This window comes from Engystomops pustulosus, chromosome 6 (genome assembly GCF_040894005.1).
Source record: "Engystomops pustulosus chromosome 6, aEngPut4.maternal, whole genome shotgun sequence".
NCBI lineage: Eukaryota > Metazoa > Chordata > Amphibia > Anura > Leptodactylidae > Engystomops > Engystomops pustulosus.
Genome location: NC_092416.1, coordinates 49,048,971 through 49,067,108, shown reverse-complemented (window position 1 = coordinate 49,067,108; position 18,138 = coordinate 49,048,971). Strand labels below are relative to the sequence as shown.

At 40.8% G+C, this 18,138-nt stretch overlaps 1 protein-coding gene across 6 annotated transcripts in view; it reads left to right on the top strand.

Moving 5' to 3' along the window:
* Positions 1-18,138, top strand: part of PRKCZ (protein kinase C zeta) — a 125,150-nt gene that overhangs the window by 38,805 nt on the left and 68,207 nt on the right. Inside the window, exons 1-2 of one of the 6 annotated variants that reach the window (XM_072155983.1) lie at positions 4,294-4,489; positions 5,451-5,641. The exons of 2 other annotated variants lie outside the window; for them this stretch is intronic. In XM_072155983.1, coding sequence (XP_072012084.1) covers positions 5,620-5,641 — 22 coding nt within the window. In that variant the 5' untranslated portion in view covers positions 4,294-4,489; positions 5,451-5,619. Of the gene's footprint in view, positions 1-4,291; positions 4,490-4,928; positions 5,642-18,138 lie in introns of those variants that run through there. 3 more of the 6 variants (XM_072155981.1, XM_072155984.1, XM_072155982.1) reach the window with 3 other exon arrangements.

Below are 18,138 nucleotides of genomic sequence, written 5' to 3'. Positions count from 1 at the left end.
TGGCTCCTTAGCCGTCCATTGGGCAATATGTCTGCATCAGGCAGCCAAACCCGGCCTCCAGGTCCGCTCATCTCCAGTTGACAACTTTCTGTTTATATAACGAGCCGTGCCCCTGTATGACATGACAGGGCACACATTTGTATCCAGCGGAAGTAAACCACAACGCTTCCTAAAGAATGACAGCATGCAGAGATCTAGTAAACTGTGAGGAATTGATAAATAAAGTATATTGAAAAGTTGTTTGTTTAATTACACAAACAAGATTAATTATTTGTTGAAAGTGGAAATCACCCTTCCGATATATGGTTTCATGAAGTCAAAGGGGTATTCCAGTAACATAAAGTTTATCCTCAGGATAGGGCATAACATGCTTGACGGCTGGGGTCCCTGCATTGGGTCTCCTGCAGAGCAGACAATGAGGGTCTGTTGTAACACAAATCAATAGCGCGCCAGGTCAAACTTGCAAAATTGGCTGCGCTCGCCCATCTTCGTCAGTTCCGTAAAGATGAAAACGGCACCCGGCACGTGTGAGACCAGTTCCTCTATTTATACGGTGATACAGCGGACCACCGTTTTTGTGATCTGTAGGGGTACTACTACCAAACATCAAGTTATGGATAGCTCTTGATGCTAATTGAATACCCCTTTAATGTAGTATTATGCATCTATTAGAGCTGCAGCCTGCTGTAACTATAAATATGATTTCTAGATCTTTCTTAAAGTAGTTCCTTACTCCGGGCATAGGGCATGAAAAAGCTGCATAATCTGCTTCTAATTTCCCGTAATGGCGGTTCAGTAGACATTTAGACATTTCGTTCATGAACGGGTCCATCAACATGTCTCGTAATGCAGCATTGTGGGAACAAAGCGTCATTAATAATGAATTTCATTTGATCCTTTTACCATAAATAACATGCCGGATACTTTATATAGTGATATGTCTGCTGTAAAGACGGTGCACTAATGGGATTTGTCTACCGTTCCTTGTAGATTAATATAGGGCAGATCCTTATGTGTTTTCACCTGGGAAGAAGTCCTATTCCAGCAGTTTGTGGGTTAACAAGCTCCGCTCCTTCGCAGCCTATATCTCAGCCTTGTGCACCGTTTTACTCGCTTGCCTTGTGTATCTCCCGCATCCCAAGGCCTTTACAGAGAGAGACAGAGAAAAAAACATTGATTGCAAATAATTTCAATGCAAATGACAAAGAATAACAATGTTGTGCAAACACAGAGGCGCATCTCTGCAGAGGCGGAGGAGGACGCAGCACTTCTGTCTGGGCATAGTCTGCTTCTGGCTTTTATCATATTGCCTGTATTTACGGTATTGTTCTATTGTTTTTCTGTTCACTTCTATGTTTAGTTTTTTCTCACCTTGTGCTCAACTTTCTTAAATTAATAGTTTTCTCGTAAGCACAACTTAAAAAAATAAAAAAATAAAAAATGAGGCAAAAGAAATGTAGATGTATGTGCATTCATCCATATACAACCCCTATGCAACCACAGAGGATTGTAGGGAGTTTTACTACTAGCACAGAAGTATTTAGAAATTTCTTGGAGTATTGACGGTAGAAGAACTCAGAGCCTCATGTACACGACTGTAGAGTGTTTTTGTTGTTTTTTTTTTTTTTGCCGCCATTTTTTGGCAAGTATAGCGGGGCATGTGATCTGAAATGCTACCATAAGCAATCCATAGCCGCAAAAAAAATACTGGGCTGGCAAATGATGTAATTAGCTTTTTCAACCCCAAATTCGTTCACCTGACTGACCAAGGGTCTATTTGATCCTTCCTGTGAACGTGGTTAGATTTCATTGCTTTGGTGTCTGGTCTCCTAGGCTTGAGTGCAATCCTATCAATGATTTTTTTTCTTGGCTGGGATGTTCTTGGGCATCTCGGAGGGGATTCATTTATGCTGGAAGAAGACTGGACGGTTTAGGGTTAAGCCCATTGTCACCCAACAGCCTAGGAAAGGATACTTCAGGAGCCTGTATGACGACCTGCGGCGGCATCTGTATGTCCCTCCCGACGTTTGACCGTCTTTTGTCGCTGCTCAACAATTAGGCGGTCAAACACATTCTGGCACTTTTCTTCCTTGTTTTGGTTAAAAAAAAAAAAATAGAAAAATGATTTGCTACTACTCAGTGTTTGACCTTCCATCCTCCAGCTAGTTTTCTTTTTGAACATTGGGGCACATTTACTTACCCGGTCCCTGCGCAATCCCCGATCCGGACTGTCTGACGAGGATGAACTCTGACGTGATTCATGAAGATCGTGCGCCTGTTATCCTGCATGTATCGCTTCCCCGATCAGGTCCGCCGGAGTTCACCGTCTTCTTCCTGGTGCATGTAAGTGCTTGGCTTGCGTCACAAATTTAAATGTTAAATCCCGTTCTTAGTCCGAATCCGTTGGATCGTCTGACTGCCCACCCCCCGATTTGTGTCGCGTGAAAGCCAGCGCAATTTTGACACAAAACGATCGCGTGTGACACAATCCCCGGCGCAATCTCCGATTGCCTGAATTGCTCTTATGTTTCCCAAAGGTCACCGAGGCCCCGGCCCCAGGCTAGTGTCTGCTTTGTTTTCTCTGATGGCATCAGGTGAATGAGCTGGCTTCCATGCAACAACAATCACGGGGCTTGCCATTGGACGGTCCAACTGATTCGGACCGATTGCGGAATTTAACTTTCAAATTATGTAGCAAGCCCAAGCACTTAGATGAACCACTAAAAAGTTGGTGAACTCCAGGGGAAGCGACACATGCAGGATATCGGGCGCACGATCTTAGTGAATTGCGGAACAGTGTATTATTGTTGGACAATGAACTTTATCTGAACGCCAGTGGCCAGGTAAGTAATTGTGCCCCTTTTTAAAAATTTTTTTTTTCTTCTTCTTGCCAAAACAACAAGTCTGTTCAGTTGAGGTGAAAATATTGATTTCATTTCAGTTGGTTTGGGTCAGTAAATCTGGCAGACACACAGTAAATTTCATTTGGAATAAATCATAAATTGCCTTGGAATTCTGGATTTCTGATATAACACCTATCGATCAATCGTTCATATTCCTGCCTGATATTAGAATAATAATTCTATTCCTTTGTTATTCCTCCCAGAAACAAACTTTTATCAACGTTTACCTGGGTCGATCTTAGATTAATAATCATGTCCCTCTGTTATTCCTCTTGGAAATAGACATTCAGTAGCTTTTTGCTGTCTGATTGCTGATGTCAACTCTGTTCCTCTAGAAATGGACATTCTACCACATTTTCTAAGTCTCCTCTTATCAAATCTGTTCCTCTGTTATTCCCCATAGGAATGTCTGTTCATAATCTAATTATGTCCTATTAATCCACTTAACAAGACACCCAGTTGACAATTTCGAAATGCATAGTAAGAAATCACTGCATCAAGTAGATTTTCCAAAATTGTCATTACAGTAAGAACATAAGTATTTACAGTAGAGATGGAGAATCTGTGCTTAGGTATGAATTTCTTAAAATATAAATTGTATTGTCTAGTGTTGAAGGTGGGTTATCATTGGATTGACGATGAATGTGTATGGCCATGGGCTTAGGTCCTTTTTCTTCCATTACTTCTGTGTATCCAAGTGATGTTCTATACTACAAAATAAGCAACGTTTCCCTGTAGAATTGAGACCCCAATCCTTTTTCTCCATACCAAAACCGCATGTCTGCACAGTTCAGCTAAAAATATTGAATTTTATCAGATGGACATGGCTAGTGTTTTTGGGGATATTTCGGTAGAGTATGCGTCCTGTTTTGCACCACGCCTTGGCGAAATTACCATTTTTGATCATGTTAGTCTTCTACCTGTATATAGGCAGTAACCCTGTGAATTGGCACAGTAAGGATTTTGTGTAGGTGGCGTTTTTATGATTTTTCACAACTTCAGCCTATAAATAAATCCTGTGACTGCGTGGTGTTGACGCTTCTGCACAGTCCATCTTCTGCGTTTAGCTGTCTGAATATTCCGCCACCATCTTGGCATCGATGCCCTGTGCCGGTGCCCACTTCAGAGGCTCGTATTTATTTAATCACAGGGTGGCTTCTATCCCACTGGCCGGCTACTGAATGGATGTCAGTGTTGCAGCTCTCCTCCGTTATGTCACTCCTTCCATTTCATGTACCAGTTACGCAAGCTAAAAGTGTTCCTTCGGACCCAATGTAATGTTTTCCTACATGGGAGTCTCCCGGGATGTGTGTGTCAGGGCCCTGCAGACAGTGTAATACGGCTGGCATTGGAACATCCCGCCCACTGCCTATGAGCATCTCGCTCTCTGTAGTTCCTGGTGCACAGAAAAAGCCTTTTGTCGCCTCAGCACTGGCTGTCCTCTACCTTCATACGGAGAGAGCGAGGGGGAGGAGATAGGTGGGGAGCTCCGGCTGCTTGTCTATGGGGTGTATGATACAGAGACCAGCGGAGATGCTCAAACAATGCACCAGCTGTTACTTTTGGATGTATGCATCACTTTAAAGGTGATCCTTTTCTCTATCTCCCTCATTGTCTATGTGTATCGTGTTATTAATTCTGCTCGATTATCTATGGAAACTTCCTAATGAAATGCATACGGTTAACCCACACTGTCCTGGAATGATCTGGTTAACGCTTTCACACCCAGTGTTTTTTTTTTTTTTTTTTAGCTCTTATTCTAGAACAGATACTAACCACAATGAGAGCGTTTATTACAGATTGCTTCTTTAATTGATGGAACGTATCATTATCACCGTTGTTGCTGTGTATAAGGCTTCATTTGTTATTATATGTAACAAGATATTTACGTTGTATCCAGTAGGTTTTGTTTGTTATAAAGTAGCAGGTTGGGATGATAGGATTTAGTTTTTTTTTGTGCTGGATTGGAAATTGGAAGCTTCCTGCGTCCCTAAAGTTTGTACTTGTGGTGCCTGGATGTGGTGGTGTTGTCTGTGTATGTGTGTGGCATCCAGACCGTGTTTTCTCCTGTGCCTCAGCTGTTCTGTAGCCTCTCCTGGGATATGGAGCCACCCGTGCCTGGATACATGAGGCAGAGGCTGTACGACCAGCCTACTATTAAATGTTTGATTTAGCCTTGTCTCGCCATGTTTGCCATGTCACGTCCAGGCTCTTGATTCTGCCTTTTGTCCTTGATGTCTAGCGATATCCATACATCAGCATCCGTTAATAAAGGACCGGGAGAAGGGGAGGGTGACGGAGGGGGCTGGAGGGCTTCTTTTTCCTCGTCATACATCCTCCATCCTCCTCTTAGCATAAGAAAAATCAATTTATTGAGAAAGATGACGTTAAAGCTTCTGTAATGAGTAATATGTGTAGATGAAGCATGCCAGGCGTCTGCTGATGCATTGCTGTGTGTGTGTGTGTCAGTGTGTGTGTGTGTGATGCAGAGAAGTCAGCAATCCGCCTCTGTAGCCGCTCTGCCTTCAGTTCTGCTTTGCAACGTAGATTGTTACCACACATGAAAATCCTGCTTGTCTCCTGCGTGCCTGTGGATGTTACTGAATTATCTCCGAGGCCAAGGAGAAAGATTGGAATAAGATTGGCACGGAAGAAGATGCCTCAGCGGATTGCTATGAGAAAGGGATGCTGCCGATAAGGAATAATAAAGAAAGGAATGTATCCCAAGAAATCTGACGGTATGTTACCAAGGGGCCTCTCTCTTTACAGGTATATCTAGTGTCACACAGGGAGCCATTTGTGTCCTATACAGACCTGACATCGCTGTATGACTTCCGTGGTCAATTGTTCTTCCTTACTACTTGGATATTCTGCAGTGCTGCATATAACAAACACTTGGATGCCTTTACACAATGAGTGGAGGAGTCCGACGCTCCGATGCTTAAGTTGTGGAGGGAGAATTTGCTATGTTACCGCTTTACTGTATTGTTTTAGTTGTTGTGGTTGGTTTATCTGTCGATACTTTCTCAACTCTGTATCGAACATGAAAAGCTCCTTCTTATATCATGTGCATGAATCATCCATATATATAATATACTGCTTATTCCATCGTCATCCTTTGGGTATGCTATAGCTTGTCCCGCAATGAGATTCTATATCAGAGGCTTATCTATGAACCTGACTGGGCACATTGTCATTTTTTGGCATCCCTCTTGATATCTTTCCCTGTATTAGGGCACCCAATTTCTCTGCATGCCAGCACCCTGACTTATTTCTTTTTATGTCTGCTATGGTTGATGGAATACTAAGTGATCCACTCCTAAATTTCACCCTCCTCGATGGCTGAGACACCGCTTTATAATAACTCCATCCAATTCTGTTTTGCTAAAGGGACGGCTCTGGAATAGAGGCCCAATGTCATGGACCATTTAACAGGCTCAATATTGTAGAAGTAAGGAGCATTGTAGAAACATGGTCAGGGCTTGTCATCACCATGTCCTGAAGGTAGATCTAGATTTTGCATGCACAACAAGAAGACTTTGGTTTCAGGTTGTTGCTAGTTTGTGTTTTTATTGTCGTGTAGATGTTGTGTGCACCTTCTGGTCCGTAGATCTTTTCCTTGCTGGTTTTTGGAGCATGTATGTTGCTTCCTGTGAGCCATGCTTGTTTACTGGCCAAAAAAAACAACTGATGGGCATCAAGATTGGACAAGCCCTATTGGTTTTCCCACATCAACTACCTGAAGGTTCTTTATGGTCATGTGTTTTTTAAGTATTTTATCTTTGTTGGTTTCCACAGGTTAGGATTTATAGTGTCTATTCTCAGTCTTTTCATTTGTATATGTATCCATTAACATGTAGACTGTAATTCCAAGGTCAGACACATCCCATGATGTAACCATACTGTGATCTCTCTCACTGTGTGACCTTCGGAGGAAGGCTGGGATGTGCTGTACTATTCATTCTCTTTAAATGGTTTCTTTTTTTTTTAATGTCTTCTACATTTGTACCATTAAAGGGTATAACGTTTGATCTAAAAGCTACAAAATGTCCTCATTCATTTTCATATTAGGTTCATTAGTCTCCGGGGGAGTATGAGCTTGCTTTCCGATTTTTAAAATCGTTCCTGTATGAAATCTTGGTATTTTAGAAAATTTTTTAACTTTCTTGTCATTTTTCTTTTTTAATCTTCAAAGGCAATCTACTGTGAAAATCCAGCATGATAAACCAGGGACACTTACGCATATATCCAGGCACTGTGACTGCGGTAATCTTCTTATATTTGTTTTCCTTGGTATCCTTTCTTCCAAATCAACTTTTAAAATTGCTAATGAGCTGCAATGGCTCCGGAGTGCGTTATCAGAGCCTCTCCATGCTGCAGCTTCGCAAGTTGTTACAATGTACAGGAGCACTTTACTGTGTGTGGGTGAGGGCGGCCTTACCAGAGCCCACCAAACTCTGGCTTTCACAGGCTGTTATACTGTGCAGGAGCAATTCTCACCCCCTGCTCCCTCACACAAAGAGAGGAGGGATCTTCACAGTTTAACAGCTGTGAAGCTACACTACTGAGTGGCTCCAATTATTCCCCCAGAACCTTTCTGTCTAATTAGCATCATTTTAAATGTTGATTTTAATTTTAACAAATATAAGAAGATTACCACAGTCACAGTGCCTGGATCTATTAGTAAGGGCCCCTGGTTTATCAGGTTAATTTTTGCTACCAGCTTCCCATCAAACTCAAGCTTAATAAACCACTACCAGTATGTTGTCAAACAGCTTAACATGACCAAATTATGTTTCTTTCATGACCCAATGTGGGGGCATCATTCAGAAACTCTGCTTTAAAGTGTGATGTGAACTGGCTGTACAAAGTCAAGAAAGCAGGAATTTTAACACTGAAGTCAAGCTCTCTCTTCCTCAAAAAGCCCTTTTCATTGTAATTGGTTTTCCTGCATCCAGAGACATCACCAACCAGATCTCCTGAAGTCCGATGCATGATGTCAATCACAGAGGAGGAGGCGTTCAGATTCTCCTCCTTCTTGACCTTATACAACCAATTTACATCTCACATCAAAGTTGATTTTCAGGTTATTATCACACTGGGCAATGAAATAAACACTAGGTTTTACCCTGTTTGACAATATATTGGTTTATTAGAGCCATTGCTGATGACAGGTGCCCTTTAAGCTTATGACCCTGAAATCTGTGGTTTCATAAGTTCTAATTTGCATTACAAATGTTTATATTTGGACTTTGGGCATGATTATGGAGACGGGAGGACTAGTGCTTACATAATAATCTTGTCTCGGTTGGTTAATTTTGTGCATCAAGGGTCGTCTTAAGAAATTTCTTTAGGTGGGTTACTGGTGGGTGCAGTTACTGATAACGGTGGGTGGTGGCCTTGCTCCATCTAACCTTCTAGCAGAGCTTCTTTCATCACCTTTTAAACTTTTCCACCTTCGGATGGGGCACACACATAATCTCAGTAGCGATAAGTCTGCAGCGTGCAATGTGTATTCTGCTGATTTCTACCTTTGCAAGACTGAGATAGAAATCCTTGCATCTTTTCGCCACAAAAACGTACTCATTTGATCGGCTTTTCCTGCCGAAATTTTACACTAGAAAATGCTGTGAAATGTTCCTGCAGGTGTTCTGCACCTTTTCATAGACTGACATAAGGAATATGTGCAAAACCCCACCATACATAGTGACGTATGGAAACCTCTATGACATAGCATTACCCCTATACTGTGTCTATATAAAATGGAGTTTACAAGGAGCCTTGAAGCAGTGGTGAGACGTAACACTTACTCAAAGACACTTGGTTCATTGTGTCAACATTGGAAGTTGAGGTACATAACCCTGTGGCTTCTCGTAGTGATATCAACCCAGCTTGTAAGCTAAATATGAGAGAGAACGCGTCTCCGAAGGCTGGTTATCCTGTAACACCTGCGATATTCGGACATTCCCGGTACTACACTGCCAATGATCATCTAGGGAGAACCTGTTATTCTTGCTTTTTGTATCATTTTGTTCCTAGTATGAGTACAGGCGGTCCCCTACTTAAGGACACTTGACTTACAGACAACCCATAGTTACAGACAGATCCCTCTGACCTCTGGTGAAGCTTTCTGAATGCTTTACTTTAGTCCCAGACTGCAAAGATCAGCTGTAAAGTGTCTGTAATGAAGCTTTATTGATAATCCTTGGTCCCATTACAGCAAAAAAATGTTTAAGCTCCAATTGTCACTGGAGCCAAAACTTTTTTTGTCTGGATCTACAATTATAAAATATGCAGTTTCGACTTACATACAAATTCAACTTAAAAACAAACCTCCGGACCCTATCTTGTCCGTAACCCGGGGACTGCCTGTATTGGGGTTTCTTCCAGATCTACAGGTCACACATCAGACTACAGAAAAGTAGCAGACGCCATGTAGAAGATGTAGCTATTTGGAGTTGTAGTCCACCAGTATGGCTCCATTATTATTATTTTTTTTTTTGTTCTGATTTTATCTTATTGTGGATTTTGCTTCCTTTTTCCCCCCCTCTTCTATGAATAAGTGTCATTGCTTGTTTCCCCGGTGACTGGACGTCTCCTGTCGCCCTAAGCACTTGTGAGTTGCTGTCTCTTCTCATTGTGTCTCTTACCCTGGGTTGTCACTAGTCACCACGGCTCGCTTGACTCTCTCGCTGACTGGCTATGCTATTGGGCTCGGAGATCTGGCAGCTAGAGGTCTAATCTATATTTAGAATGTGAAAATCTCCACAGCGCACAAAATCTCATTTGTGGTGTATTTTATTCATATATTGTTTGGCGGCGGTGCAAGGTTTATGCGCATTGTTAATTGTTTTATGTACATGACACCCATTTAGTTCTAGTATAGGCCTCTCATTGTGCGATGCCTTTTTTTCGTGTATGTGTTATTCCCCTGCAGATGTTACTGTCTGTAGTAATCTGTTCATGGTTGGCATTTGAGATGTGTCTGACAGTGCCTGAGACCACAACATAGCAGTCACGCTATATTCATTTTTTTTCTTTCCTGTACATAGTAATTTGTTTAAATAAAACCCTTTACCTTTATACATTCATACTTGGTAATGAGGTACGGAAACCGGCCGTAAGAAACCTGCTCCATTTTTAACCTTGAAATTAATTTTCAAGAGAATATGTCATCAGAGAATTTACCCATTTGGAATTTTTTTTTTTTTTTAATGTTAAAGTTTTGTTTGGAGGGTTATTTTTAGGTGACTTTTTCACATTATTTATATTGCAAAATGAAATCCTTAAAGGGAATCTGTCAGCAATTTTGACCAGACAAAGTTGCAGACTCGGCTTGGAAGTGACTGGAGATCTGTGTTCCCATACCTTGTTTGAGTTTTTAGTAGCACCAGGACTAAAGAAGTACTGTCACTCTGAAGCATTTGCTTTACTGTACTGCTGCACAGCCCCTCCCCCTAAATAATACAGCAGTTACTCAAGGGGGAGGAGCTGTAGTTGGGGCAGTGAAGAGATCTTGGGCTCTAGAGTACACCAGGTACAGCAAAGATCCTGGAATATAAATTAACTTTTCAAAGTCCTGTCCTGCTGCTACTTACCACACGCAAAGGGATGTTTACACGAATCTTCAGGGCCGCTACCCAACACTGTCTGCAGATTTGTATGGTCAAAACTGCTGGCAGATAAAATTATTATCTGTGAATGAGGGCAAACACTGCAGCAGCAGCTGGTACATGGACTGGAAACCTAAATAAGATGCAATAATATTTTTTTACAGTTTTCATACAATAGAGGTGGAGTCTGCCCATATAGGCCTAAACAGTAGGGCATTCTTGAACGTTCCTGTAAAAAATTTTTGTCAATATTTTTGTCAAAATTTGCTTGTTTAAGCACAAGCTGCAATTCACTTTTGCTTCAAGCAATGCTTTTCATTGGATGTCTGCCAGGGTAGATTTGGTGTAAATCCTGTGGTTATTTCTCCGACTACCTTGGCAATAACCTTTTCGGCCAATAAGTAAATGAATGTGATTGGGTTCCTTTTGGAGAGGCTTTTTGCAGTAAATTGAAATTTTTTTTCTTTTCTTGCAATGTTTTTCTTCCACTTCAAGCTTGAAGTAGGTATTAATGCTGCAACATAACTCTCTCTCTCCTGAGATTCGGATCACCAATTTTACATCAAGGACTGCAGAGCACACAGAGGTTGACCCTGTATGTAATTCATCATTCTAAACACTGGGCTTGGAGGAGATAGCTGAATGACGGACAGGACCTCACCGAATCCCAATGTAGCCCTTTTAGTTATAGATGCAAACTCATTGACCTAATAGTAACGAAACTTGCTACATGTGATACAAGTGTTCCTTTAATTTAGCGATCATATCAAATAAGAACTACTTGCATCACTTTCTTGGGGTCACACGTTTTTAGTAACTTTAACAACCATCTGTAAACATTTTTAAAAATAAGCAATAAGTTAACCTTGTTGTTTGATTTTTTTTTTTTTTTTTTTTTTTTATGGAAGCGGCAGAATATATATTTTTTCCTATGTGGAATGCAAATAATAATTGACTTCAAGTCAAGGGGGAAATCTCTTAAACCGATTAAGATTTATCTAGAAATTCTATTTGTTTCATCTCTATGCTTGTAATTTTTAATCAGCTGCCAAGGTCTGTAGGCTCCAGTCGCCTTTTATGGCAGCATTCTCTCAAAAGAGGTAAATGTCTGTCTCTGTCTTTCTATCTGATTGTTAAAGGGGTTTTTAATGCCACAGGTAAGTGTTAATCCTGTTGACCTATTGCCAAGATCGACCATCACCATCTTCTTCAAGGGAGGCCAACACATACACCCTCCGCACCAATCACTTGTGCACCATAAAGACTACAGGAGACTTTGCGAGATGCAGATGGAACTGTCAGCTTTATCAAGTCCTACTTGGGCCATAGTGGCCCTGTTCCTGTTCATTGAAGCTACTGTTCCCTGCCATGGCCTCTCTGCAGTGTATATAGCCTTCTGGCACCATCCGCTATTTGTCAAGTGTCGAGAGGCGCCCAGAACAGCTGGTCCATGCATGGTGCGTTGGGTGGACCACCATCCAATCAGATAATGGTGGCCTATACTTACTCAAAGTCCCAGCAAACCCTTATAGTTATTTTTAGGAGACCATGAATAAGGACAACATGCCAGGCTATGTCCGAAACGCGTAGGTCTGCTACCATGTACTTTTTAACAGAGAGCACTATAACCATCTAGAACGTATGGTGCACCTCATGTTTTTCTTAGCTTTTTTGTTATTTTCGTGGAATTAAATAAAGAATATGAAGTTTTAATTCACTTGCTACGAGTGCTGGATCTACCCAATTATCCTTCTAAGTTATTTTTACTAAAGGCCAATGAGGGTGCACATACACATGTCTCTGTTCACATGCTTTTGAGAGCCAGACACCTGCACCGGAAGGATCTCTGGGCGTGAACCTTGTTGTACCCGTCTGTATCAGAGTCCCATATAAGTTGATCCACTTGGTTTAGATTCTGTATTATGGGTGATGGATTCATTTTATGGTCTTAATATACTTAAATGCTTTTTCTATTGCATTGCTGATGGCTACATCCATGTATAAATCACATTTGTGTGAAAGAAGTGGTATAGCCATTACAAAGGATATTTCTGTATAGATTTTGTCCGCTTAGTTCCCTGAAGTATATTGAACATAACCTGCTTCTATAAATACATTTTTCCTGTAAATGAACACAATTAGATAAGCATCAGGTTGCCATGGGAAAAATCTGCATCTGTTTTATGATACATCCTGCATCATTTCATTTTCTATTATTGAATTACTATTTATCTGCCTTATTTTTAGCCGCAGTTTGCTGCCTTGTATGGATTGATCAATAATAAATGTGCAAGACCGTGTAATACTGATCTGAATTTATAGGTTTATTTTTTTCACACAGCTTCATTTTTTCCATTATAGTGGCAGGGATGACCATGGTGACAAGCGTGGAGTTAAGGAACAATTGGGGAAGCTTGGTCTAGATCAGTGATGGCCATACTTTGGAGATTAGTGTGTCAAAATTGTTTTGTTAAAAAAATAGCATAACTTTGTGCGTAACTGTGGTGTGTACACTGGAAAAAGGGTGAGATTTTGGTAGCTACTTAAAGGGGTATTCTCGTCTGGGCATTCACATTCAGTTTCATTAATCTGCCATATATAAACATTTCTTCAATTGGATGTTATTTAAAAAAAATGTCCCTGTGTGAAGGTAATTTCTCATAAATGTAGTCATATGGTCCATTAGAAACGAGATTGCTTCCTCGGATACGGCCACCTCTGCTGGAGGGAGTGCACAAAGAAACAAAAGGTTATTGTATATGAAATGTCCAGGAGTTAATACATGTCCCACAGCCGTCCTGTGGTAATGATCCCTGAATCCAGGCGGTCCGGCAGGACTCTATAGTGCATGTCTGGCCACCGCTGCCAGAGTGTGATGTGGTTGTATCCGAGGAGGCTATCTCGTTTCTAAGGGACCATATGACTACATTTATGAGAAATTATCTTCACACAGGAACATTTTTTTTTTTATTAACATCCAATTGAAGAAATGTTTTTATAAGGCAAATGAATTTAATTAAATGTAAATGCCCAGATGAGGATACCCCTTTAAGGATGATGGATAGTATGTGAGTAGCACACGTGCCTGAGATGGCTCGCCTGTCCCCCCTTTAGTCACTGGAATGGAGTTTGGTCCAGCGTCTGCGGCTGACAGGCAACTGTGGGACCCAATCCTTGTATTCACAGCTCTTTGGGTGCAAGTCCACAATAAAGTCCGCATCTGGATGCTACCAGCTTGCTATGTGTCGGCAAAGCATTCCGGCATGTCAGAGGTTGGCCATCACTGGTCAAGGGCCAATGTTGACCTTACAGCAAATTGGCAAAGAAATCTGGAACAAGTGGTCGAAGGAAACCGCATGAGGCTAAAGCTTTGGGATAGGGAAGGGCTCGGAAGTTTGTAATGATGATTGATGATGAAGACTAGAGAAGAAGTGCTAGAACCCAAGTAGTCCACATACTGTGAAAATGTGTGGTTTAACATAGCAGTCAACTCCTCCATTCTCTGGATATGTGACCCTTCTTAATCTATTCATTAATGGTGGAGAGATGTGTGGCTTTCTTAAGCCAAAGTATAACAGATATGGCTTTTAACAGGAAGTCCTTTAGTGATCAAGTAAGCTTCTTAACTGGGGACAATATGAAGGAAAGTAGCTGAATAGCAGGGTCGTCCCTAAGCAAACCTCTATGAACAAGCACTTTGCCCTAGAAGTCATGAATAGATGGACATTCCCACCGTTTCCATCATAGGACATTGGAGAGGGATCCATTTAGGACTCTACAACGGCTCTGATGTCTTGGTATATTCGAAGTGTTCCTTCAAGTGTTGGGGTAATTTTCATAGATTTAACAGATATATTTCATAATAAATGTTACGTTATAGGAAGGGATTTGGGGGGGAAACTTAAAGAATATTTGATTAAATGCAGAAACATTTTTTCAGTGATAAGATTTATTAGGAATAATCGTATAGTTGCTGGTAGTGTATCTTTATCCACAGTTTAGCTGGTAATATATTGCTTAACTCTATTCCTCTTTGTACAAGTTAGCCCTGCCAATTCATAACCAGTGGTTTGAAAGGAGGAAACCTTTACCGTACATTCAAGCACAGGCTCCACAGTTGTCTCGGAAGTTGTCTTTACTGTCAATGTACTGATACCCAGATAGATATCTATTCTCCAGTACATCATTGGTGGAAATAAAAACACACTTTCTAAAAAAAAAAACAAAGTAATAAATTAAATATTTTAGCATCAAAATGGTTAAGAGGACAAATAGCGAAACCCTGGATAATATGTTATACTTATACATTGTTAGAAATAACTGGCGCGTACTATATGTACAGTATTCATGTAAATTTTACAATAAAATTTTACAATTAAGAAAATCAGACGCTTGGAAATACAGTGTTAAAAATGGATACTCCCTTCAATACTACATTACAGTGACAGAGTAGGGTCCGTCTTTTAAACCATCAGGCACATGTTTTGATGCTATCCTGGAACCTAACCTAGTTTTTTAAAACCTTTATTTAAGTAATGTGTAAATTAACTGCAGAGGCTACTGGGGCATGGGATAACCTGGCCCTGGGAGCTAAGGCTAGTACACGCCCCAGTAGCCTCTGCTTTTAATTTACATATTACTAAATAAAGTTAGGCTAGGTTCCAGGATTATTAAATTACAGATTAGGGCAGAGGCAGGCAGATCTTCTTCTGATGGTAGATTCCTTTTAAAGGTAATGGTGAGTCGAGAGTAGATTCAACCATATTTGACTTTGATTTAGGAAAAGCTAGTAAGGTAACAAGAGTTCTCTATCGTGTGTGGTTCATGTTTAGTCCCTGGGTCTAGAGCAAAGTTGGGAAAAGGTAAGAAAAAAGCTAGATATGTTCATTTGGATAAAAACATTTCATTTGGATGCTCACAAGGGGTGATCCCCTCCTGCAGGCCACCACTGACACCAACTGGGGCAATTTTCTCTTACTAATGTACATAAAAATCTTGTCGACGTAACCAAGCGAATGGGCATTGAACAGTAAAGTCGGTAAAATGTGCGTATGTGATACCTCCACCATATTAATCTATATTGTAAGGGATTGAATATTGTATATCGGTCAGGTTCCTTATTAGTAACAGAAAAAATAATGTAGGGGCCTATGTGATTTCTCTCTGAAATAATGGAAGCATGAGACAAGGAGCTCTGCTTATTGTTCCTTGCTGAGATTATGCTATCGGTGGTAACCTGGTTATTGTGCACTCACCAATATGATATGGATGGGTCGTCATTATCTGAATCTGTAAGATCCCTTTTAAATCCTTAGCATTGGCATCCGGCTCGGATCCCGGTGGAATGTTTTTTGTCATAAGAACGACACATCCATCATTTTCTAATTGTTGGCAGTTTGCAGTTTTTTCCTCCCTTCATATATTAAAGAGAAGCGCTTATAAAAATAACAGTGCAAAGAGTCTGGAACGATAATTGACCTTATTTATATTTTGCTGGCAGTGCTGCTGTATTCACTTATACATCTCCTAATATAATCTCTCATTAATATGGCAAAAGGTAGTTGGCTGTGCTGTAGTGATGCAGATTTGCGGTAATCTGCCTGGGGAGGTGCCAAGAGAACTATAGTGGTTTTTGCCAGCAACCTATTTTTAATGCAGTAATTTATGAAGCCATTGAGTGCTCTTAAACAATAGCAGGATATGTATTTATCCTACCCTTTATGCAACCTGTGTGTTGTAGTAGTGCAAATAGTATAGTCATCACTTCACTACCATGTCACTGCATATTGGCACCTACTTCTAACCACAGCAGAAGGAAAATGAAAGCAGGTGTGTGCACCAATGAATATAGCCATAATCTCCCGGAAAAAACCCCTTCTTCCACCCCTGCACCACTTTCCGAATCACAGTGCACATGATACTAGTGCAGAGAGTCATTCATTCCTTGCAGTGGAGCCTCCTCTGTGTTCCCATTACCACCATGGCTGTTGGATCACCAAATAAAGATGGGGAAATCTGTGTAACCAATCATGCATCAGGAAAGCATCACATGATCGGCTACAGACTGTGTCATCCATACCTGCTAGGGGGACAGTGTGAGGACCCTTTTCACTGTATTCTCCTACAAAATGTGGATACAATCAGGAGGCCGGACTGTAGCTTCCACTATTTTATTTACCTTTATGACAAAAAAAGGTCTCTTTAATCAGAAGAATAATAAGTAGCCTCTGTGGTAGATTTAGAAGAAAATGATCTAAAAGAGATTTTACAAATTTTATGGACTGAATTCATCCATGTGAATGGGGCATTAGAATAACATTCCTTTTTAATGTCCCATCGTTTCTGTTTTTTTACACACCCTGAGAATAAGAACAAGCAAGAAAGAACTGTCCACGTATTATAGAGAAAATAGAAAGATGGAATATTGGACTAGTCTCTTTCAGAAGTGGTTAAAAAGTGTTTAAGACACATATAAGCAAATAGAGGGGCAGTGACCAGGAGTGATTTTTTTTTTTTTTTCTCCCCCACCGGTGCACGACGGGCCATATATACTCTGCGTCTCCAGCCTCTTGGTGCACAATAGTGTAGATAGCATTGAAATCTGCTTTAGTCTGCAGTAAACTATAGCAAATACTCCAGGTCAGGCCTGGTCCAATCCCTGCCCCTCCAAATCTGGGTGGGGGATAGTCCCAAGTTCTGGCACAGCACCAGTACCGTAACTTTTTCATTAATTGTATGCCAGAAAGCTAGTTTACATACTGGGGAAGGGGATTTATCATGGCTTCTTTTGTATGTACAGTGTGGGGATTTTTTTGTTGTACAAATTACAAAAGATTTGTAGTGCTTTTTAGCTTGTTAATATCTCCCAGTTGGAGCCCCAGGGGTTCGCTATACCTCCGCATGGCCTCCCACACACAGCTCTGCATGTGAAGGATGCCTAAGGCTCACCATTAGGTCATTTACGCACCTCACATCTGAACAGACGGTTGTTGCAGTTTATTTGCTTTTCTGTTTTCATTGTGATCTGATTATTCTCCGGCACCAGGGACATGTCATCCTCAGCACTTTTGTATTATCGTCTTGCGTATATTGAACCTGACCTCAGGGTAGTTAATAAAATAGTGTAATTTGCTGTTCTATCTGATAATTGTCAGAGAAACAAGGTTTTCTTGTTACACATAGCTGTATCTCCACAGTCAATTTATAATCCATAGATTTATACTATATACTGTACTATATGTTTTACTCTTTGGAGACATAAGTTCTTCTTTTCTTTAATAGTAGAACATGGCTACTTGGTTAGCTGATATTAGATGATGGTTGCCATTGCAGTCCTCTGAATGCCATTATTGGAGATGGTCTCTGACAGGAGCCGCTTTTACATCTGATTTTAGTATGTTACAAGGAAAAAGGGCCATGTGTGACTGCTGCGTAATTTTGTATCCTGCAGCGCCGCGCTAAAAGCTTGTAGGGACAAAGTGGGACAAGCTGTTCCTGGATGTCATGACAAGCATAATAGAAAGAGAAGATCTGATTACTGGGGCTCTGTTGTAGGTACATTAGGGAGATTGTCAAGTAAATGCACATTGTAGACAACCAGGAATTACAAATGCTGCATGGAG